The 23701-nt window shown below is 43.3% G+C and overlaps 1 protein-coding gene across 1 annotated transcript; it reads right to left on the bottom strand.

Annotated features, from left to right (window-relative positions):
• Positions 1 to 20968: 20968 nt before the first annotated feature.
• Positions 20969 to 21945, bottom strand: LOC141607151 (uncharacterized). The gene is made up of 2 exons (XM_074426510.1): positions 21427 to 21945; positions 20969 to 21283 (listed from the first exon to the last, which is right to left on the bottom strand). Exons 1-2 carry the CDS (start codon positions 21943 to 21945, stop codon positions 20969 to 20971), a joined length of 834 nt encoding a protein of 277 aa, XP_074282611.1.
• Positions 21946 to 23701: the final 1756 nt, after the last annotated feature.

Genomic DNA, 23701 nt, shown 5'->3' on the forward strand with positions numbered 1-23701 from the left:
TTTGTCTTATTATTGTTATCTATATTGATTGTGTGATTAGTACCGACCGGTCTTTGTTTTGTAAAACCTGCGGTGATCCATTCGGGATGGTGAGCAGATATTGAGCGGTATAGAGATGAGTACTGGGATAGGCGGGATGGCCGCGACATGACGATAGAGTCTTCCGCTGTAGTTTAGCATTTATTTATATTTCAGTTGAGAACAGATAGTTTGGAATAATGTATTGTACTTTCAGTTTGGTTTCGAGGATTGTATTGATTCATTAAACTATTTACAATAAATGTTGTTTCTGTTTTGTCTATTTGATTATCATACCTCGGGCGACCGGGATGGTGATGTCTTCATACCTGAGTGGTCCTGGTAAGGCACTCGGAGTATGGGGGTGTTACACTGCCTCCCCGGCAACGGCGCCAAAATTTGATACCTGTCGAAGTGAGTACCAAAAATAATATTTATAAAACCAAACTACAACTAGCAAGTGGTAGTAAGGGTCGATCCGCAGGGAGGTAGGGAGATAATAGTTGCTTTATATTTCAGTCTATCGGGTAACAGTGAGGGGGTTTTGATGAGAATTATAACTAAATCTAATGACAAAAACTAAATAAACAAATAAAAGTAAATAAGGACGGTAAACAATGATAAAAGAAATGCTAAGACGGTCGGTTCACTATAGCTGCGATGGCACATAATCCTAGGTAAGTCTGAATTACAGTCGCGAAGGATGGGGAAAACAAGTCCTCTCGGTCCATGTTAAATAGTAGCTACCTCTCGGCCTATGCTACTAATCCCTAAGTCTCATTAATACTAACTCTCGTTCTTGATTAATGATTCCTAATGCAAACTAAATCACATTATCTCTCGATCTTAGCAATTTAGTCGTCTTAACTCGTTAATTATTGTCCATTCCTATCTCTCGATCTACGGGATGGTCAAGTTTAAGCATCTATCAAGTATCCTCTCGGTCTCATTGAAAGATAAAGCACTTAACGAAATAAACAAAGCAAAACCAGACGCGAAGTCAGTCGATCGACCAGCTACCCCAGTCGATCGACTAACCGGCTCAGTCGATCGACTAGTTAAGCCAGTCGGTCGACCAAGCCCTAATGCGGGGTCACCTATTCTAATGCCATCTACGCCATAGATCCCCTACATCCTAGCAAGGGGTGTTTAGCTACTCATACTTATGCAAATAACAAGAACTAATTTGATAATAGGCATAAAGAATTGCATAATTGAAATAAATGATGAATAAATTTGCATAAAACTATAACTAGGGTTTGGGATTCTATCTAGCAAGAAATAATACTACTGAAACAAAATAACAATACTGAAATTAAAGGATTAGAATTACCAAAGCTAAGGAACAAGCGATGAATCTGGAAATAAGGTGCGAACTTTATTGAGAATTCTAAACTACGAAAATAGCTACTGTATGTTAGGAACTAGATGATCATCCCTCTGATAAACTGAAGTTACGTTATATAAGAAAATAACGTAACTCCTTCCTAAAACATAATTACAATATGGGCTTGAACTATTCTCGACTTTTAATTTGCGTATCAGCTCGCGTGGTGGTCGATCGTCCAATGAGGCCAGTCGATCGACCAAAGATGCTGTACAGAATTGCGTTCTGACGATTCCTGCAGCGCGCACCGATCTTAAAACAGCTGCCATTTCTTCGTTACTTGGTCAAATCAGGCGTTCTACATGGTGTTGGAAAGCTAAGAGGATAAGCTTTCACTCCAATTGGAATCACTTGATTATCTGCTCTAGAACTCGAGATATAGCCATCTGAATGAGGCTGCAATATCGTGAAATGCTTCTTTGATTGTTAAACTCGTACGCACCCTTGCTTTTGCTATCTTTAGGCTTTGAAACGTGCACCAAGATCATTCCTCGAGTCAATACTCCATGTCAAATGCAATGCTAAGTACTTAGGGATGGATTCGGCTTATTCTCCGCTGAAATCTTCTTATTCCTACAAAATCACAAGAAAAGGAAGAAATACACGAAACAAGGGAAATAGTAGCATAAACTACTCAATTGAGCTCTGAAATGCGTGTAAAATAGGGTGTAAAACATCATATAAATGACACGCATCAACACCTTCCACCGACCGAGCCGTTAGAGCCGGTGGTGACAGCTGTTGACTCCGACGAGGAGGAGGATGATGACGTGCCCCGACAGTTGCAGACCTATCTCATCGATGACGTGATTCTCTAGGTGATGCCCGAGCCGAAGAAGGGGGAGAATGCGGCGGTCAGGGAGGAGAGGCCCAGGTTGGGGAGAGGACCCCGTAGAGTGAGAGAGAGGACCGCTGAGACCAGACCACGGCCGGTAGCACCACCACAGCAGCACCCTTTCCCGTGCTACCGTTACCTCGACACCCCGGAGACGCGATCGAGCTACTTAGCAGAGAGAGTGTCATCTACCTTGACACTTCGGAACATGCATGAGATGGCGTACTCTCAGGGAATTGGGACCGAGGGACCGCATCCGGTTTGGTGGAGTGGAGTCGGGGATTATAGTGGGGTTTTCCACTCTTACGGAGTGGATCAGTCAGCTTAGGGGACGCCTCAGTCCTTTCCCTATGGTGGTTTGACCCCATGGCACGCAGGTCCGGGAGATGGAGCGGGATTTTATGCGGGGATGGGGTCATCTGGAGCGGGCACATCAGGAGGTGATGGTGGTGGTGACGAGGTGATGGAGGAGGAGCAGCAGCAGCAGCAGCAGGAGTGATACTCCTATTTCTTTATCTTTGTTATGATTGTTGGTCTTGGATGTTGGTAGTTGTTGGTTGTTAGAACATTTTATTTCCGGATTTGTATGCTTGACCATAAGGCCGGATTTACTACTTGACTTTGTTGCAAGATTTTGCGAGTCGGGAGGTCATTCCGACTCAAGTTGTGTGACGATTTTGTATATATATGTGTGGTTATGGCAGGCTTCCCAAAAATTCGACCTATAGGTACTCGACAGAGTACCCTGTACTCGATCGAGTAGCTATAAGTGTGGCAGAAAAGAGACATTATGATCTCAGGGCTACTCGATCGAGTAGCCAAGACACTCGATCGAGTAACAGGGCACTCGATCGAGTACCACTAAATACTCGATCGAGTAGCACTGTTACAGGAAGTTTTCAAAAATTAAAAGTGTTCAATTGTTTTATAATTGCAGGTTTGATGTTTAACTGGTTATTAGTGCGTACTAACACCTTTGAACCGTTAATTTCATATGTTAGAAGTCGTGCTTGAGGTTTTATATACATATCCGTAACAAATAGTGGAGTGGTGATGGTCTCTTGTTGCTTTAATATTACATCCGCCATATTACGATCTATTCGCCGGAGTTAAATCTTGTCATACGCTTGTGCATACGATATTAACATGCTTTATCGACGGCGGCTAGTTATTCCGGTGGACTGTGTATGATTTCTAATTTAACGAGTATAGGCTTAGTGAGTAATGTCCATAATAAATAATATGGTTCTAATTTATGTTATGATGCAAGTAATAGGTAATATGTGTGGCAATATTGGTGGTGAACTTCGGGGACGAAGTTCCTTTTTAGAGGGGAAGAGTAATGTCGCAAAATAAAAAGGCCGATTTTGAAATGTATGTTGTTGTTCGTTTGTAATACTTTGTTGTTTAATTACAAAATTTTCTAGTACCTTGGTCACGTTGCTTGTATGAAGTTGTAATTGGTTACCTCAGTTTGTTGAGTAATTCATGCGTTGCAATGAATATGATAGTATGTTTTAAAGGACGGTCATAAAGTGATAGATGTGGTGCCATGTATCGTAATAGAGTCGCGTTGTGAGTAACATAGTGGTATTAGTTGTGCAGCATGAAGTAATCTCGTAATATGATGGGTGATCGTTGTTGGTGTTGGTTTGCAGTGCGAGGTTGGTGTTTTATATGATAGCTGACAAGAGTCGATATACATGTATGTAGATGATGACTTCGGTGGGAACTAGAACTTCTGATGGGATGACTAGAACTAGAACTACCATCTCTGCATTGTTCAGTTCCCCTGTTATACATCCATACCTGTGGGTGGGAACTAGAACTTCTGATGGGATGACTGCTTCTGCGCCAAACACCAGGCTGAAGGGTGTTTGACTTGTTGCTACCTTTGGTGTTGTTCTGTCTGACCATAATACTAGTGGCAATTCATCTGCCCACTTTCCTCCTAACTCCTGTAACCTCCTTCTCAGATTGTCCATAATGATTTTGTTGCTGGATTCAGCTTGCCCGTTGGACTTTGGAGTCCTGGGTGCTGACTTTTTCAGGGTGATGCTCCACCTGGCACAGTATCCCTGAGCATCGTTAGAGATGAATTGTGAGCCATTGTTGTAATACCCGCCCTTTTAGGGACCCTTTGACCAGCGTTGACTGACCTTGGGAGCGGGAATAGTTCTTAGAAGTGCGTGCCAAAACTATCTTGGGTTACGTGTTATGTGTGGTACTCGATAGAGTAGAGGCTACTCGATCGAGTAGGGTAGTTACTCAATCGAGTAGGGGGTCACTCGATCGAGTATGTGGGGTACTCGATCGAGTATCGGGTTTTCAGCGAGGGTTTTTAATCGCGTTTTGTTAAATCCGCAAATCATGTCCGCCTCATTCCTTCTATCCTCTAGTCTCCCCTTTCCCTTCCCTTCACCATAAAACCTCCATGGAAGCCTTTTGAAGGTCCTTGTGCCTTAGGAGAGCATAGCTTGAGTCGGGTAGCGGTCTTTTGCCGGGTTTCTCCTTATAGGTATGTCGTCATCATCATCCGTGTCCTTGTCTTTACGATTAGGGTTTGCTTGGTAGTAATAGATGATTGTGTTGTGGTTATAGGCTTTGCTTGGTTGCTGGATATGTCATATGTTGGCATGGATTGGTTGCAGTTGCTTAAAGGTAGGTTCACCAACTCAGTTTCTGTAGATAGTCTAGTGTGTTGATCGTCGTGTCGTTGTTGTTGTGCTGTGGTTGTGTTTGTGCGGCAGCGTGTATACGATTGTTGATTAATTCAGACGGTTGTTGATGTTGTATTGTGATTGCTGATTGTTGTAGACAGCGGGGGCCCACGGGGGCGCTTGGGAGGAAAGAGAAACAAGCGTTTGCATTTTTGTATGGAGTCGCCACCAATTTTTATGGGAAATTGGAAACGTTTGAATACCTCGCGTCATGTCAAGACACAAAGTAGTGACATGAACACTAAGCAATCGTTACCCTTAGAATTCTATGTCTAGAATGACTCTTGTGGACGCCAATGAACACGGGTGTTCACATATATCTGGAGTAAGGGGTGAGGGTACGTATTAGGAAGCTCTTTTGATCGAACACCTAATCCTGCCCGCCTCGATAGCGGCCTCTACTAATGATTAGGGAAGTTATTCGCACTTGATATATCGTCGATTATATGCATGCAATGCAACATCCAAGTTTTGATCCTAACATGTGAAAATTAAGCTAAGTCGGTTGACACGTAATTAGCAAACAATTGGGTCGAAGTAGGATTTAATGCTCAATTACATGTGAAAACATACAAATGACACAAGAAATATGATAAACATAACAAAAGAAAATTACAATAATGAAAATTACATTAATTACATTGGGATAGGCGATTTATGTCGAAAATACCTTTAAAACGGATAATTTGAGAAAAAGAATAAAAGAGAATGAATTACGAACAGAACAGAAGGTGATTATATGGTATAATAGTCAATTATACGTAAGCTAAATAACTGAGTCAGAGCAACAACGGAGTTCAGAGGCAGAAATAAACCAGGAACAGGCGCAGCAGAGCTGCGTCCCTTGGAAGAGGCGCAACAGTTGCTGCGTCTGTTCCTTGGCTCAGTTCTGGCTGTGAAGCCGGAATTGCAAGCCGTTAACATTAATTGATAAATTTAAGGATTGATTATGATGTTTGACTAGGATGGAAGTGATTAATATGTTATTTACATATGATTGATGGTCATAAAAGCAATAAACATGGATGAGACGGAATTAAGATGGATTAATTACAGGAGTGAACGATATTAACAAACCAAACAAATTAATTGGACTAAACTAAACATGATGAATTAATGAATAACATGTGACGAATATGCGATGAATATGACAAAAGACAGATTAAAATATATCAAAGATCGAATTCCAGAAAATCAATATGAACAAATTGAATTAATACAACCCGGATTGAATTTAATGACGAAAACCCGCAAATATGAGATTATAAGGGACTTAAGTCGAATTAATGACGAATTAAATATGATAATGAATGATGAATAATATACATGTGAGATTATCATGCTATTATAACAAAGAATTAACAAACAAACGAAACAAAGACGAATTTTGATGAATAACAGAGGACGAAGGAAGAAGAAAGGAAGCAGGAACTGCGGCAGCCTCACGAAGAGGCGCAGCAGGTACTGCGCTCCTTCGAAGAGGCGCAGCAGTTGCTGCGTCCTTTCTCGACGTTTGTCTACTGAAAATCCGTAAAAAAAAAAGGTTTTAACAAAGGTTTTAGAAATCGGTTTTAATGAGGTATTTTCGACATAAACCTTACAATTGTGATGATACAAAAAGGTAAATAACAATAAATAAAAGAGAGATTATACACCCTCAGACTTACATGTTGACGAAACGAGAAGGACTAAGATATCGATTAGCGATGCTCGACTCGAACTATAATGCAAATATGAAAGTGCCCTCGTAAGAGGAAAACGATTAGATTAATTAAGTTGATTGATGTGGAGTTGGTCAAATTGGTCGGTCATGCAAACGAGGCTGGTACTCAGAAGGATCCGAGCTTACGTGGTCGAATGTTCAAGCACGTAGACGCCAAAAAGTAAGAACAAAGGTCTAGAATGCAAAGGGAAAAGAGAAGGGCGGACACTCGCGTGAGAAATATTAGGAGCGGAGGCTCCTATTTATACTAATCATGTGAAGGAATTAGGGTTTCAGAGACTCTTTGGAAGTGAATCTCGGAAAGATATGAAAAAGATACGAGAAATACGCAGAAAAGGACCTGGGAAGAGGCGCAACAGCCACTGCGTCTCTTGGAAGAGGCGCAACACCTGCTGCGTCTGTTCCCAAGTGGTTTCCTCCTGCGGAAGAAAAATTTCCGTGTTTAAGTTATGGTAGGACGGAATCATTCGGTTTTCCTTAATATCTTACGTGAATATTACGGGAAATTGTTTACCAAAAGATAAAGATTGTGGAATATGGAATAGAAATATCCGGAACATTCCAGAACATTCTGACTCGGGATTTAACGGTTATCAGAAAATGGAGACGGTTTTAGGCCCGGACTCAAAATGTACTCTAATTACTGTCAAAACGACCGTATCGGGACGTAGATGACAACTAAGAGGTAGACATTAATATTTGAGCAATCACTTGACGATAATCTTATGAATTGTCACAAATCGTTCCGCGTACCAAACATGCGGCCCAATCATCACCGGGTGGTTTGCGAGAGGTGCAGAAACGAGGTATCTACAATTGTTTGTCTCTGGTTCTCGAGATGCGTTCTCGGCTGAGTGGAGTCACTTGCGGGAGTGGCTTCACGCCCTAGTTTCGCCCTTCGTGGACCCCGCCACGGAAGGGGATGTGCACATTAATGGGACAGGGTTATCGCTCGGTATGATGAGCGGGGGTTTGGTGGGTACGGCTGCGGTCCCCCACTGGCAGGACTGGTCCAGTGGACAGTCGGTGACGGAGATTGATCGGTGTAGGTGTGCTTGTGTGTGACTGATTGTGTGGTGTTGTATTGTTAGGTGTTGTTGGCATTGTTGTATCTTGTCTCAGTACTGACCTTGTGTGGTTGTCTTGTTGTTTTATATGTCTTCCGTGATCCCTTATGGTGAGCAGTCTGTCTTAGCAGGTATTGATATCGTTGATAGCTGGAGTCCGGGCAGGGATGAGTCCTCACGAGATTTGATAGTTATAGCGAGCAGTCTTTGAGTTGTATCTTATATATCATCAGTTGGTTTTAAATCACTTGTAATATAACATGATAGTTCTTTTATCGACATTTGATTATTACTGTCCTCGGGTAACCGAGATGGTAATGCCCTTATATGCTAAGGAAGGCCTAGTTAAGGCTCCTCTGGATATGGGGGTGTTACAATTGTCACATATGATCTCTGATGGGATACCAAACCTGCAGATGATGTTTCGTTTTATGAAAGAAATGACATGTTTGTCTTTTATTTCTGTGAATGCTTCTGCCTCTATCCACTTGGAGAAGTAATCTGTCATCGCCAGCATCCATATCCTATTCCCCGTGGCTCTTGGTAAGGGTCCTACTATGTCCATGCCCTATGTCATGAATGGCCAGGGAAAAATGATAGGGTGCAAGGGTTCTACTGGCTGATGGATCATTGGTGCTGAGCGCTGGCAGGCATCACACTTGCGTGCATATTCTGCTGCATCTGCCTTTATTGTAGGCCAGAAGTATCCCTTCCTGAGAGCTTTATTTGCTAGACTCCTGCCCCCTGCATGGTTTCCACATTCGCCACTGTGGAGAGCATGTAACACAGTCTGCGCCTCCTCCTTGTCCAGGCACCATAAGTAGGGGCCTGTCAGTGATTTTCGGAATAGTATATCATCAATAAGTATGAACCTGTAGGCTTTTACTCTGAATGCCCTTACTTCCTTCTTGTCATCTGGTAGCTTGCTATGACGCAGCCAGTCTAGGTAGGGTGTGCGCCAATCCCAGTCATCTGCCAGTTTGGTCAGGCGGCTGATCGGCTGGCTGAGAGTCCTCACCCACCTTTGTAGCTGCCTGGACTCCTCCGTTCTGTGGATCTTCTAGTTCTCCTTTATCTATTTCGTCTGCCTTCTGGATAGAAGGCTCTAGCATGTGCGCTATGGGAATGTTGGACAGCTCAGTTGGCTTGAACGTTGCCCCCAGAGTTGCTAAGGCATCTGCTTCTACATTCTGATCTCTGGGGATATGCCTAAGCTTGCAAGTTTCGAATTTCTGTTTTAACTCCTTTGCTACTTTTAGGTATGCAATCATTTTCGAATCTCTGGCTATAAACTCATCATTCACGTGATTGACTATTAATAGAGAGTCACTGTATATGCGCAGGTGCCTGACTCCTAACTCCAGAGCTAGCTTCATTCCTAATACCAAGGCCTCGTACTCCGTTTCATTGTTGGTTGCCTTGAATTCACATCTTACTGCTTGTGCTATCTGGTCTCCCTGTGGCGACCGCAGAATTAAGCCTACATCCGCCCCCCTTTGGTTGGAGGCTCCGTCAATATGCATATGCCATATCTCTGCCTCCTTGTTCCTCTCTAGGGTGAGGATTTCCTCTTCTGCCAGATTTTGAATGGCTGGGCTGAAATCTGACACAAAGTCGGCCAATGCTTGCGATTTGATTGCTGTTCTGGGGTCATACTGAATATCATATCCACTAAGGTGTACAGACCATTTCGACATTCTTCCTGACATTTCAGGCTTCCTCATGATAAATTTCAGCGGGTAGTTGGTCACAACATGTATGGTGTGGGACTCAAAATAGGGGCGCAGCTTGTGAGATGCTACTACCAATGCTAGTACTAATTTTTCAAGAGATGTGTACCTGGTCTCTGCCGGCAGCAGAGACTTGCTTACGTAGTACACTGGCTTCTGCTCCTTTTCCTGCTCTCTAACTAGAACAGCGCTCACTGCCACTTCTGTGACGGCTAGGTATAGGAATAGTGGTTCTCCTGGTTTCGGCTTCGACAGCAGTGGTGGGCTGCTGAGGTAGTGTTTCAGCTCTCTAAATGCTTGCTCGTGATCCGTGGTCCACTCAAACTTCTGACTCTTTCTTATTATGTCGTAAAACAGCCTGCACTTATCTGAAGATCTTGAGATGAACCTGCTCAAGGCTGCTACCTTTCCAGCTAGTCTTTGAACATCTTTAGGCTTTTCGGGTGACTCTAGTTGTAAAAAAGCTTTAATCTGCTCGATGCTGGCCTCTATCCCTCTTTGGATTACAATATAGCCTAAGAATTTGCCAGAAGATACCCCGAAGGTGCATTTAGATGGATTTAGCTTCATTTTGTATTCCCTCAGGGTGTCGAATGTTTCTGTCAGGTGCCGCATGTGATCTTCGGCTTTCTCTGATTTTACCACCATGTCATGCGGTTACCCAGCCTTTGATACGTGGAGCCTGCATTCTTTAGGCCGAATGGCATGACGTTGTAGCAATATATTCCTCTTTCAGACATGAATGTCGTCTTCTCTTGATCTGCAGGATCCATCTTGATCTGGTTGTATCCACTCCATGCGTCCAGGAATGTCAACATCTCATGTCCAGCAGTTGCGTCCACCATTGCATCGATATGAGGCAGCGGAAAGGAATCTTTAGGGCATGCTTTTTTGAGGTCGATGAAGTCCACGCATACTCTCCACTTTCCATTCTTCTTTGGCACCACTACTACGTTGGACAACCACTCTGGATACTTTACTTCTCTTATTTTCTTTGCTGCCAGGAGGCTATCTACCTCTTGGTTGATCACCTTGTTCCTTTCTGCTGCAAACTTTCTTCTTCTCTGCTGGACGGGTTTACACTTTGGGTCCACACTAAGCTTGTGCGTTATGATGGATGGATCTATTCCTATCATGTCATCGTGTGACCATGCAAAACAGTCCATGTTATCTTGCAGAAATTTGATTAACTGTTACCACAAGCTTCCTGTGCATCTAACTCCAACTAGTACAGTTCTCTCTGGGTGTAGCTTGTCCAGGTTGATTTGATCCAGCTCTTCTGCTGGGGGCTCGATGTATTCGTCCTAGACAGGCTGCTTCTGTAATTGCTATGCGGGAGGGCTGATAGTACACTTAAGTGCCTTCTTATAGCAGCCTCTAGCTTCCTCCTGATCTCCTCTTATTGTCTCTACTCCCCATGGTTGTAGATACCTCATTTCTGCACCTCCCGCAAACCACCCGGTGATGATTGGGCCGCATGTTTGGTACACGGAACGATTTGTGACAGTTCGTAATTTTATTGTCAAGTGATTGCTCAAACACTGATGTCTACCTCTTAGTTGTCATCTACGCGCCGATACGGTCGTTTTGACAGTAATTAGAGTATATTTGGAGTCCGGGCCTAAAACCGTCTTCATTTTCCGATAACCGCTAAATCCCGAGTCGGAATGTTCTGGAATATTCCAGATATTTCTATTCCATATTTTATAAATATTTCACAATCTTTTATTCTTTGGTAAAGAATTTTCCGTAATATTCATACAAAATATTAAGGAAAAAAAGATTATCCCGTTATTCCATAAATTAAACACGAAAATCTTTCTTCCGCAGGAGGAAACCTCCTGGGAACAGACGCAGCAGGTGCTGCGCCTCTTCCAAGAGACGCAGTACATGCTGCGCCTCTTCCCAGGTCCTTTTCTGCGTATTTTTCGTATCTTTTTCATATCTTTCCGAGATTCACTTCCAAAGTTTCTCCGAAAACCCTATTCCTTCACGTGATTAGTATAAATAGGAGCCTTCGCTCCTCATATTTCTCACGCGAGTGTCCGCCCTTCACTTCTCCCTTTGCATTCTAAGTCCACGTTCTTACTTTCTGGCGTCTACGTGCTTGAACATTCGACCACGTAAGCTCGGATCCTTCTGAGTACCAGCCTCGTTTGCATGACCGACCAATTTGACCAACTCCACAATCAATCAACTTAATTAATCTTAATCGTTTTCCTCTTACGAGGGCACTTTCGTTACATTCGAGTCTAGCATCACTAATCATAAACTTAGTTCATCTCGTTTCGTCAAACATGTAAGTCTGAGGGTGTAAATCCTTCTTTATTTATTGTTATTTACCTTTTGTATCATTAATGTAAGGTTTATGTCGAAAATACTTCTTAAAACCGATTTATAAAACCATGCTTTAAAACCCTTTTTACGGATTACCAGAAGATGACCGTCGAGAAAGGACGCAGCAACTGCTGCGTCCCTTCAACTGCTGCGCCTCTTCGAAGGGACGCAGCACCTGCTGCGCCTCTTCGTGAGGCTGCCGCAGTTCCTGCTTCCTTTCTTCTTCTTCCTTCGTCCTCTGTATATTCGTCGTTCTTTATTTGATTTCGTTTGTTCTTCAATTCTTTGATATAATAGCATAATAATTTCACATGTATATTATTCATCATCATTAATACGTATAATTCATCATTAAATCCAGACTTAAATCCCTTATAATCCAATATTTGCGGGTTTTCGTCATTAAAATCAATCCGGGTTGTAGAGATTCAATTCTTTCATATTGAGTTTCTGGAATTCGATATTTGGTATATTTTCCACCTGTTTATTGTCATATTCATCATTGGTTCGTCATTAATTCGTCATGTTTAACCTATTTACTTCACTCATGTCATTAATCAATCTTTCGTTCATGTAATTAATTCATCTTAATCCCGTTTCGTCCATGTTTTATCGTGTTTATGACCTATTCGCATGTAATTAATACATTAAATCACTTTCATTCGAGTTAAATATCATAATCAATCCTTAAATTCACCGATTAACATTAACGATTTGCAGTTCCAGCTTCACAGCCAAAACTCACCCTTGGAACTGACGAAGCAACTGTTGCGCCTCTTCCAGAGGGCGCAGCACTGCTGCGCCTGTTCTAGGATGACTTCTGTCTCTGAACTTCCGTTCTGCCTTGACCTAGTTTAATTAGTTCGTATTTAATTAACTATTAATCGTATTATCGCCTAATTCATGTTCGTTTATTTGTTTATTTTATTCTTTCTCAAATTATCCGTTTTCAAAGTATTTTCGACATAAATCAATTGAATCCATTGTAATTTTTTTAATTTTTTTTATTATATTTCATTGTATTTCTTTTATTGTATCATTTGTATGCCTTCACACGTAATTGAATCTAAATTCCTACTTTGACATTTATTGCATGATAAATTAATTGTTCACCGACTTAGTCTAATTCTCACATGTTAGGATTAAAACTTGGATGTTGCATTGCATGCATATAATCGACGATATATCAAGTATAGACAATTTTCCTAATCATTAGTAGAGGCCGCTATCGAGGTGCGCGGGATTAGGTGTTCGATCAAAAGAGCTTCCTAATACGTACCCTCACCCCTTACTCCAGATCTCTGTGAACATCCGTGTTCATTGGCATCCACGAGAGTCATTCTAGACATAGAATGCTAAGGGTAACGAGTTCTTGGTGTTCATGTCACTACTTTGTGTCTTGACATGACGCGAGGTGTTCGAACGGTTTCCAATTTTCCACAATAAATTGGTGGCGACTCCACAAATGCAAACACTTGTTTCCCAAGCGCCCCCGTGGCCCGTGTCCACGATGGTGTGGGAAACTTTATGCATTGGTGATATGTTGAGGGGATTGCTTTCATCTGGTGTAGCCACGGCCTTCCCAGGATGACATTGTAGGTGGAGGGGCCGTCTATAACCAGATACCTGACTTGCTTGTTGACTCCTCCCACATAGGTTGGGATGACTATTTCACCTAGCGAGTTGGCTGTTTCGCCACTGAAGCCTACTAGCGGAATAGTATTCTTCTGCAAATCCTTCTCGCTGAATCCCATGTTCTCTATGGTCTTCAGCATGATCAGGTTAACCGAGCTACCTGTATCTACCAGGGCGTTTCTAACTGTACAGTTGGCCATTGATCGGGTGGTAATAAGTGCGTCATGATGTTCTCGTTCGTCGTATGTATCTCATTCGTCAAAGCTGACAGTTGGTAAGTCGCTGTGAGAGATTCTGCAAGAGTTTGCTGGCTTATCTCCTTTGGTCACGGTAGCATGTCTCTTGGCTGCTGAATATGTCAGCCCACTTAGGTCTGAGCCACCTGTTATCACGTTTATGAACTTGGTGCATGTGGGTGGGGTTGCAGGCTTGGTGGAGCCTACCTTATCCTGCTGCTTGCCCCCACAAGGTAATAGGTGGCTCAGCTTTCCTTGTTCATAGAGGCGCTTGATCTCTCTCCGTAATGTGTAGCAATCCTCAGTGTTGTGCCCAATATCTCGGTGGAACTCACACTTCTTTTTGCTATCCTTTCTCCATGCTTGCTCCCCTACTGGTGGATTGGGACACCTGACTCCTTCTCCCATCTCCCTGAGTGCTTTCAGGATTCCCCCGATACCTGTAGTGAATCCGTATTCTGCCAGAGTAGGGAGTTGCTGATTTTCTTCGATTCTGTTGACTCCCCTTCCATATGGCCTGTATCTTTCGTCCTTCTTGCTGGTGGTTTGCTTTCTTCCTGATTTCTCCACGGCTGAGGTACTAGAAATACTTGGTGTACTAGGTAGGTGGCTCTCGCTAGAATGTCTTCCTCCCGGTCGATTGCGGCAGCAATGCTTTCTCTTGCTTTGCCTCGAAATCGTAGTGGGCGGGGTGCATAGTCAGCTGCTTGTATAGGTCGGAGTCATGGTGGAGGCCTCTCCTGAAGGCTTCTACTGCTGTTGAAATGTCGCACTCTCGTACTGCCACCTTCTCGTTGTTGAATCTAGTATTGTATTACCCAGTGGTCTCCCCTGCCCCCTGGACGATTCTGTACAAATCTCCTGCATGCTTCTGTGGTTTTCTGCTGCTTGCGAACTGTTGAGTGAATGCGTTCACTAATTCAGCAAATGTGGATATCGACCTGTTGGGCAGGCTCACGAACCATCGAAGTGTCGGCCCTGTTAAGGTGGAACCAAATCCTTTGCACATGCAAGCCTCCTTGACTTGCCCTACGGCTGTTACTGTCATCATCTTCTGCTTGTACTGGCTTACATGATCAAAGGGATCTGCTGTGCCCTCAAAGAGAGGCATATTTGGATTTGTAAATCCCTTTGGCATGGCTGTGATGGATATGGTGTCCATGAATGGTGAGTCGGTATAGCTGTCTAGTGCTGCTTTCTCAAGCGGGGGTGGCAGCCCTGGGACCCTGCTCAGTATCTCCTTTAGCTCCAAGTACTGCTGATTTGTTATGCTGCCTGGATCTGGAGTCCGCCTGTCAGCTGCCTGCTGATTTAATATACTTCCTCTTGATCCAAGCTCTTGAAGGTTCTGTTGGGTTCCGGCAGCCAGAGGGGTTGAAGTAACGATCGTCCCCTGCTGCCAGTTCACTTGTTGGTTCCACTCGGATCCTGCTCCAGGTGTCTGATCGATTGTTGCGGGGCTGCTGACAGGGATGCCACATGTTCGTGCCTCCACACAGCTGGCTGGCGGCCAGTTATCCGGCGTGAGGTATCCCAACCCTTGTGGGGTTATTCTTCCATCTGATGGTACTGTAGCCAGATCCAACCTTGTTACCAGTTCAGCTGGTATCTGTCAAAGTGAATTCCAGCTGCCTGATGCCCCCTGTGTCAGATCTACCAGTGGAGATCTTCCTTCACCTGTCCTGCTTGCTGGGATGACAGACTACTATTTTAGGACATCAATCTGTGCTCAGAGCTCTCTGTCTCTCCTTCTTGCTTCAGCTTCCGCTTTCTTTTGGTCTTCTCTCATGTTTTCCATGGCTTTCTGAAGATTCTCTACGCCAGTGAGCAAGATTTGCGTGGGACTAGGTGGTGGGGTGAGGCCTGAGCTCAATGTTCCTTTATCTGATCAGGCTTGGGCTGTGACAACAGGAGTCTTAGGAGGTAGAGAGGTTTTGGCTGTTGGTGTTGTTCTCGAGGTATGTCCGGGAGCCTGCGCTGCCACTGTTGATGTTGGATTTTGAGTAGAGGTGTGTGGTGGCGACGGTTGTCTGCTCCCTGACACGGCGTTCGATGCTTTTTTATCCATCGTGTATTTAGAGTATCAACGATTGACGACCACAATGTCCCACGGTGGGCGCCAAACTGTTTAGGTATTTTTTTACCAAGTTGATTGATTCGGGTCAATGCGGTCTTACTCGTCGGTTAGTTGAATGATTGTTTGTATGTTGATATGTATATAAGGAAATAATACTCGTAATGTAAATTGACACGTAAGATTTTGGTGACGCGGAAAACCCAATGTGGGAACAACCGCGGGAGGGACGGTACCCTGCCAAATATTGCACTATTCTTGAATGGGAGGAAGATTACAAATAAGGCGTAATGCTTTTATTGCTAGCACGAGGTATCGAGCTCGTAAGGTCGTGTGTATGTGAATGTGTTGATGTCTTGATGAGAATGCGGATGTGTGTATCAATGTCCTTCTTTGATTGCTTCCTCGGCTATTTATAGGGTAAGAACCCTAGGCATGTCCTACCTTGATTATGGAAAGGGAATATAACTTCCATAATAACTCTTTCCATGTTTGGTCGTCTCTCTCAATTCTCCCTGATCTCCCTGACATCTCCCTAACTTCTCCCTGACTCCCCCTTTCCTAATTCTGGACGCCTCCTTCGATGGGCTCCAGTCTTCTCCTACGCGCATGCCGGCCCATTCCCTTTCTCCGTGCTTTATTCCAAGCGTGGGCTCCTTTCCTTCTCATTAAACCCATTCATTTATTAAATGGGCCTCTCCTTATTATGTGATTTTTGGCCCAAACAATTATCAGCTAATGAATTTGGGTATAATCAAGAAGGTATAATTCATATTCCTTGTGACCCTTATTTCTTTAGGGAAACTTTGGATCAAATTTCATTTAAGAGGAAATAGATGTAATACTTTAGTATGTACACTAGTATAGACCCCATGCAATGTATGCACGATATTTATAGAATTTTATTTATTTTTCATGTTTATAGCTACTCATTGTATTTTGATTAGAGAAATAAAAATTTAAATTATAAGAAGTAATGAAATGAGTATAGTTAAAAATTATAAGAAGTAATGTGAACTATTGAATGTTATAAATATTTAAATACAAAAAACTATGTCCATTTATAACCTATCATGTCCATACCTATAGTATATGTTAAAAATACCAAATACTATTTTAGGAAATATATTTTAGGCGGGAAAAGTTGGAGTTTCGCCTATTCATTTAGTAAATAGGGGATGGTAGCATACTAGTACGGATAAAAGTTTTGTTGGATAAATTTGTTTATTTTGTGTTTAGCTTTAATTTCTTTAATTTTTGTAGTTGTAATAGTAGTTTCATACACAATTGTACATGTTCCAAGGATTGAAAAATTGTTGTATATACTCCATTTCGATAATTGATTTACTTATTTCATTTTATGGTGTTTTAGTTATTTGTTTACCTATTTATATTTTGAGGTTTTTGAAGAGTAATAAGATGATCAATTTGGGTTATTGTAGACCAGTCATCCATTACCTTCAATCACAAATAATCCCTCCTTTTTTTTTTATCTTTGTGCCAAAATTAAAACGTTCTTTTATAAGCAGAATACTCTCTCCGATTATGTCGAAAAAAGCCGGGTTCTTTGAAATTGTTCCAAGCTCTTTCGCCCGTTCACTAGTAAAACGACTTTATGTCCCAAAATCACCGGTTTGATTAAAAAAATCTTTTTTTATTTTAATTTTCTTAGTGAAAATCGTCGAATGACGAAAATTCACGGGTTTAGTCAAAAGTCACATCTGATTTGGCCATTTCAGTAGTAAAATCAGGTTATGTTAAAAAATCGCGGGTTTGTTTAAAAAATCTTTTTCTTTTTGCCGTTTATTTAGGTCAATTGTTGTCTTTTACTTTTAACACAAAGACTAAGGAAAAAGGAGATGGTCAATTATAAGATGATAAGTGCACCAAATTGAGTTGAATGATCAATTGTCTATCAAATGCAATCCTAAAATAAAAAGGACAACAATTGACTGACACACTCCAAAATGAATTAGGATAAACAATAACCAGGACAAAGGGATATTGGAGACAATAAATGTTCTTTTTTATTCAAATGAGCGTACTTAAACCAATTTGTAATATTTTAGTTTATAATTTATCTTGTTTTTATCGTACATATAGGTGTTTTGGTAAATTTCTACCAATTTAGGGTTAAAGTAGTCTTAACGTTAGGTCTGAATTATGAATCGTTTGATTGTTGTATGTTAATCTGTTTGTGCAACGTAAATAAAGAACACAAGTGATTTTGGTGACGCGGAAAAAACAATGTGGGAAACAACCGCGGGGGGAGACGGAATCCCACCAATTTTTTCACTATAATTCGGGAGGAAATACAGTTCGTATGTTTGCTTATGAATGTTAGGGTGTAGCTCTCATATTTTCTGATGATCCTTCTTCTTTGCATTGAGGCTCCTTATATAGGGGAGCTCGATGAGCTAGGGTTTCTTGCTTTCCCTCCAAGTTATTCCTAATTTGACACCGGGTAGGACTTTCCTTCTTTGGATTCGGCAAGAGATTGGGCTCTCACATGCTTCCTCCGTGCGGATCAAAGCCCACATCCTGCACTGCTTGCTGATGCTGCCACCCTGACTTCCTGATACCCTGCATCCCGCAATGCTTCCAGGCCTGTTGCCCCAAGTCAGCCCATATCCAGATTTTGGGCCTAACAGTTTGCCCCCAATTTTCCGCGAAAGTGCAACCCTAATTGTTTGAGCGAGAAATTGCAGTGTATCGTTGAGTGACTTCTCGCATACTCCACTTAAATTCACATTTCTCAAAACCCCAACTACCCCCTCCTATTTAATCTCACCCGTCCGCCTTTTTCTCTTTTATCATCATTTCATTTCCTCAAAATCATCAAATTTCCGTCTCCCCAAAATCCCTCTTCGTCAACGTCCTTTCACTGCCAGCGCCGCCTTCATCCATCTTCTCAGGTACTTCTGCTTCTCTCTCCTTGTTTACCATGGCAAAGACCCGTTTAACATCATCCTCCTCTACCACCATCGACCTCGAAAACGATGACTTCCCTTCACAGGGAGTTCTCAAAAGACCACATTCCGGCGACTCCCACCTAACCCAAGAGGACATCCCTAGAATCAAAGCCCTGCTTGGATTGGGTGATGACGTGGTGCTCCTCATCCCCAAACCTGGTCAAAAAGCAGACGCCTTCCGTGCGGGGTGGATCTGCTTATACACTTACCCCTTCGCCCTTGGCTTTAGATTCCCTTTTCCCTTGATGATTCAAGAGTTCATTCGTCTGAACTCCCTACCCATGGACTAAATTGCCCCCTATGCATGGAGAATCCTCTTGTCTATCGTTGCTCTGAACAACAACCTGAGCACTGAAATTGGGCTATCAGATTTGGCCCATAGGTTTTTCTTGTTTTGGTTTGTTTTGTGCCTGCCGGTGTGCAGGTTTTGAACTTCTGATGGCGCCTGCTAAAGGTAGCAGGTGCCTTAACTTAAAGTAGCTCCGGGCCCAGGTTTTTAGGCCCCACTTTTGTTATACTTGCGTTTTTGCCATTGGTTTCTGGAGTTTTGATTCCACGTAGGTGTACCCAGGTGGCTGACCTGGTTCTAGGTGCACGGCCCCTGTTCCTGGCGAGCGGTTTTTGATAACATATTTTACTCATGACATAAAATATGTTATCACTAGGGTTAGCTGACTGGAGCATACCTTCATTGAATGTTTCTGACTAACAAGGAATGTTGCATTCCTTGTGGTTCCAGACGTTTGAAATCCGTACGTGCACCCATTGATCTACGACATAGCTATGGAATTACAGAGTTAACGTTAAGGTATGGGTGGTCTTAGTATGTCGTACCCTGCGCGCTACCCCGGCGTATGCTCCCCATGTGGCTTGACTTAAGATAAGCGTCTTCGTAGCCTCACATGGCAGGGGCTGGACCCTCAAAGTGTGCCTCATCTGACAAGTAACCAACATTAGTACCAAAGCCTTTCTTCGTAGAAGCATTATAAAGTCCAAAGTAGTGCAAATTACCTGGTGCTATCTCATAGTGTTCCAGGGCAACACCTGGATCCAGGAAGCCACAGCCTGAACTACTTGGTTTAAAAACGACTCTATTTGGTTAAAGGAAAACTAAGAAAGACAAAAGAAAAAATTTTGGAAACACACCAATACCTAAAGCATATACTAACCCCCACCTCCTTTTTTTTAATTTTTTTTTTTTTTTCCTTCACGGACTTTTGAAAGGTCCTTTGTACACTAAAGTTTTGGCACTTTGTCAGACAAAGTACCGTTTCAAGTGACGGATGTTCCAGGATTTGACCGTGCATGGTCATCAACCTGTATGCCCCATTCTTGATAACGCTTTCGACCTGATATGGCCCTTCCCATTTATAGGCAAACTTGCCTGCTTTGTGGTTCTTGGTATTTTCAAATACCCTTCTGAGTATGAGGTCCCCTACCTCAAGGGTCCTGATCTTGACATTCTTATTGTATGTCCTTGCTACGGACTGTTTATACGATGCCATACGTATGTAGGCGCTTTCTCGCAGCTCATCAACTGTATCCAGGCTCCTGGCCATTTCGATCTTGTTTTGCTCTGTCGTCTGACAGCCGTATCTGTGCGTGGGTACCAGAACTTCCGAGGGTATTACTGCCTCTGCTCCGTATACAAGGCTAAACGGAGTTTGGCCTGTTGCCATTTTCGGCGTTGTTCTGTCTGACCAGAGTACCAATGGTAGTTCATCAGCCCATTTTCCCCTAGCTCTTCCAGCCTTTTTTCCTGAGGTTCTCCACAATGATCTTGTTGCTGGATTCGGCTTGGCCATTGGTTTGTGGATATCTGGGGGCTGACTTCCTTAATGTTATGTTCCACCGTGCACAGAAGCCCTCGGTGTTATCTGATATGAACTGGGACCCGTTGTCACATATGATTTCGGATGGTATCCCAAATCTGCTTATGATGTTGCGTTTGATGAAAGAGATCACTTGCTGTTCTTTTACCTCTGTCATGGCCTCTACTTCAATCCACTTTGAGAAGTAGTCGGTCATAGCTAGCATATACACTCTGTTTCCTGGAGCTCTGGGCAGCTTACCCACTATGTCCATGCCCCACATCATGAATGGCCATGGAGAGATAATCGGATGCATTGGTTCTGCTGGCTGGTGGATTGCTGGAGCTGCCTTTGGACATGACTCACATCGTTTGGCATGATTCACGGCATCTGCGCGCATGGTGGGCTAGAAATACCCTTGTCTCAAAATTTTGTTTGACAGACTTCGTCCTCAGCATGGTTCCCGCACTCTCCGCCGTGTACATCCTGCAGCACTGTTTCTGCTTCCTCTTTGCTTAAGCACCTGAGGCACGGTCCTGCCAATGACTTTCTGAAGAGAATGTTATCAATCATGATATACCTGGAAGCCTTTATCCTGAAACTCTGTGCTTTCTTTTTGTCTTCAGGGAGTGTCCCATCCCTTAGCCAATTTAGGTATGGGACCCTCCAATCTGCATCCTGCTGCCCTACTGTGGAAACCAGCGTCCTGGCTCCCTGCGTATACTGCGTGCGTACATCCTGTTTCACCGGATTGTGATCTGCTCCTTCGTATTCTTTGGGATCAATACATGTGTGATAGGTATGTTTGATAGCTCTGTGGGCTGAAAGGTTGCCCCCAACGTTGCCAGGGCGTCTGCCTCCACGTTCTGATCCCGTGGCACCTGAGTGATCTTGAATGTTCTAAACTTTGATTTTTTTTCTGTGGCTATCTTCAAGTAGGCTATTATTTTTGAATCTCGTGCCACATACTCGTTGTTCACATGATTTACCACAAGTAAGGAGTCACTATACACCCTCAGGTTCTGTACCTTGAGCCCTGACGCCATCTGCATCCCAAGTATAAGGGCTTCGTACTCGGCCTCGTTGTTGGTTGCCTTGAATTCACACCTAATAGCTTGTACTATCATATCTCCTTTAGGAGATCGCGGGACCAAACCCACACCAGCCCCTCTTGCATTTGAGGCTCCATCAATGTATAGGGTCCATATCTCACCATCTTGACTCCCCATCATTGTCAGCATTCCTTCTTCTGCCTCCCCACGGGTAGCGGGGCAGAAGTCAGAGACGAAATCTGCTAGGGCCTGGGATTTTATCGCCGTTCTGGGTTCGAATTGCAAGTCATACCCACTAAGATGTACCGACCATTTAGTCATTCTGCCCGAGAGTTCAGGCTTCCTCATAATAGTCTTTAGCGGGTAGTTGGTTATTACTTGGATGATGTGAGATTCAAAGTACGCCTGAGCTTTATAAGAAGCGATAACAAAGCCAATGCTAGTTTCTCAAAGGAAGTGTACCTGGTCTCTGCAGGAAGCAGAGACTTGCTAATGTAATATACGGGATGCTGCACTCCTTCCTGTTCTTTGACCAAGACCGCGCTTACAGCTGCTTCCGTGACTGACAGGTACAAGAATAGTGGCTCTCCACACTCTGGTTTTGCGAGTAGTGGTGGCGTGCTTAGGTAGCTTTTGAGTTCCGCGAATGCTTTTTCATGTTCCTCAGTCCATTCGAATTTCTGACTTTTCCTCAATATATCATAGAACAGCTTGCACCTATCCGAGGCCCTTGATATGAACTTGTTGAGGGCCGCCACCTTCCCTGCCAGCCTTTGCACGTCCTTTGTCTTCTGGGGTGATTCCAGCTGGAGTATTGCTCTTATCTGTTCTTTGCTTGCTTCAATTCCCCTCTAGGTCACCATATACCCTAAGAATTTTCCTGAAGATACCCCAAACGAGCACTTGGATGGATTGAGTTTCATTTTAAACTCTCTCAGCGTCTGGAAGGTGTCTGCCAAGTGTTCCATGTGCATTTCTGCTTTTTTGGACTTCACCACCATGTCGTCTATGTATACTTCCATGGTCTTTCCTATTTGCTGCTTGAACATTTTATTTACCAACCGTTGATAAGTGGACCCTGCGTTCTTTAGGCCAAAGGCATGACCTTGTAACAATATATGCCTCTTTCCGACATGAATGCTGTTTTCTCCTGATCTTGTGGATGCATCTTGATCTGGTTGTAATCGTTCCAGGCATCGAGGAAAGTGAGTACCTCGTGTCCCGCAGTAGCGTCCACCATTGCATCGATATGTGGTAGTGGAAAGGGGTCCTTAGGACAAGCTTTGTTTAAATCCGTGAAGTCCACGCACACCCTCCATTTGCCGTTCTTCTTGGGCACAACTACCACATTAGAAAGCCATTCAGGGTAGCTAACTTCCCTAATTTTATCTGCTGCCAGGAGACTGTCTACTTCTTTGTTAATGACCTCATTTCGTTCTACCGCAAATTTTCTTCTCTTCTGTTGTACCGGAGTGCAGCTTGGGTTCACGCTTAATTTATACGAAATAACGGATGGGTCTATACCCACCATATCATTGTGGGACCAAGCGAAGCAATCCATGTTGCTTTTGAGAAATCGAATCAGCTGGTTGCGCAGCTCTTCATTGCAAGTTGCTCCAATCAACACTGTCCTATCCGGGTGTTCCTCGTCCAGGTGTATCTGGTCTAGTTCCTCTGAGGGAGGTTCCTTGTATTCTGTCGAGGTGCCCCGGTCCTGTAATTGCTATGAGGGGAGCTTGGTTGTAGCCTTGAGGGCTTGGGCGTAGCAGTTTCTGGATTCCTCTCGGTCTCCTTTTACTGTAACCGTGCCCCATGGTGTTGGGAACTTGAGACACTGATGATATGTTGAAGGCACCGCCTTCATCTGATGCAGCCACGATCGTCCTAGTATCACGTTGTAGGTGGTTGGACCCTCGATGATTAGGTATCTCACTAGTTTATTAACTCCTTCAATATATGTTGGGATGGTTATCTGACCCACTGAATGTGCAGTATCACCACTGAACCCCACCAAGGGCACAAATTTCTTTACCAGGTTTTCTTTATCGAAACCCATGGTTTTGAGGGTTTCGAGCATGATAAGGTTCACAGAACTCCCTGTATC

Source organism: Silene latifolia, chromosome 10 (genome assembly GCF_048544455.1).
Source record: "Silene latifolia isolate original U9 population chromosome 10, ASM4854445v1, whole genome shotgun sequence".
Lineage (NCBI taxonomy): Eukaryota > Viridiplantae > Streptophyta > Magnoliopsida > Caryophyllales > Caryophyllaceae > Silene > Silene latifolia.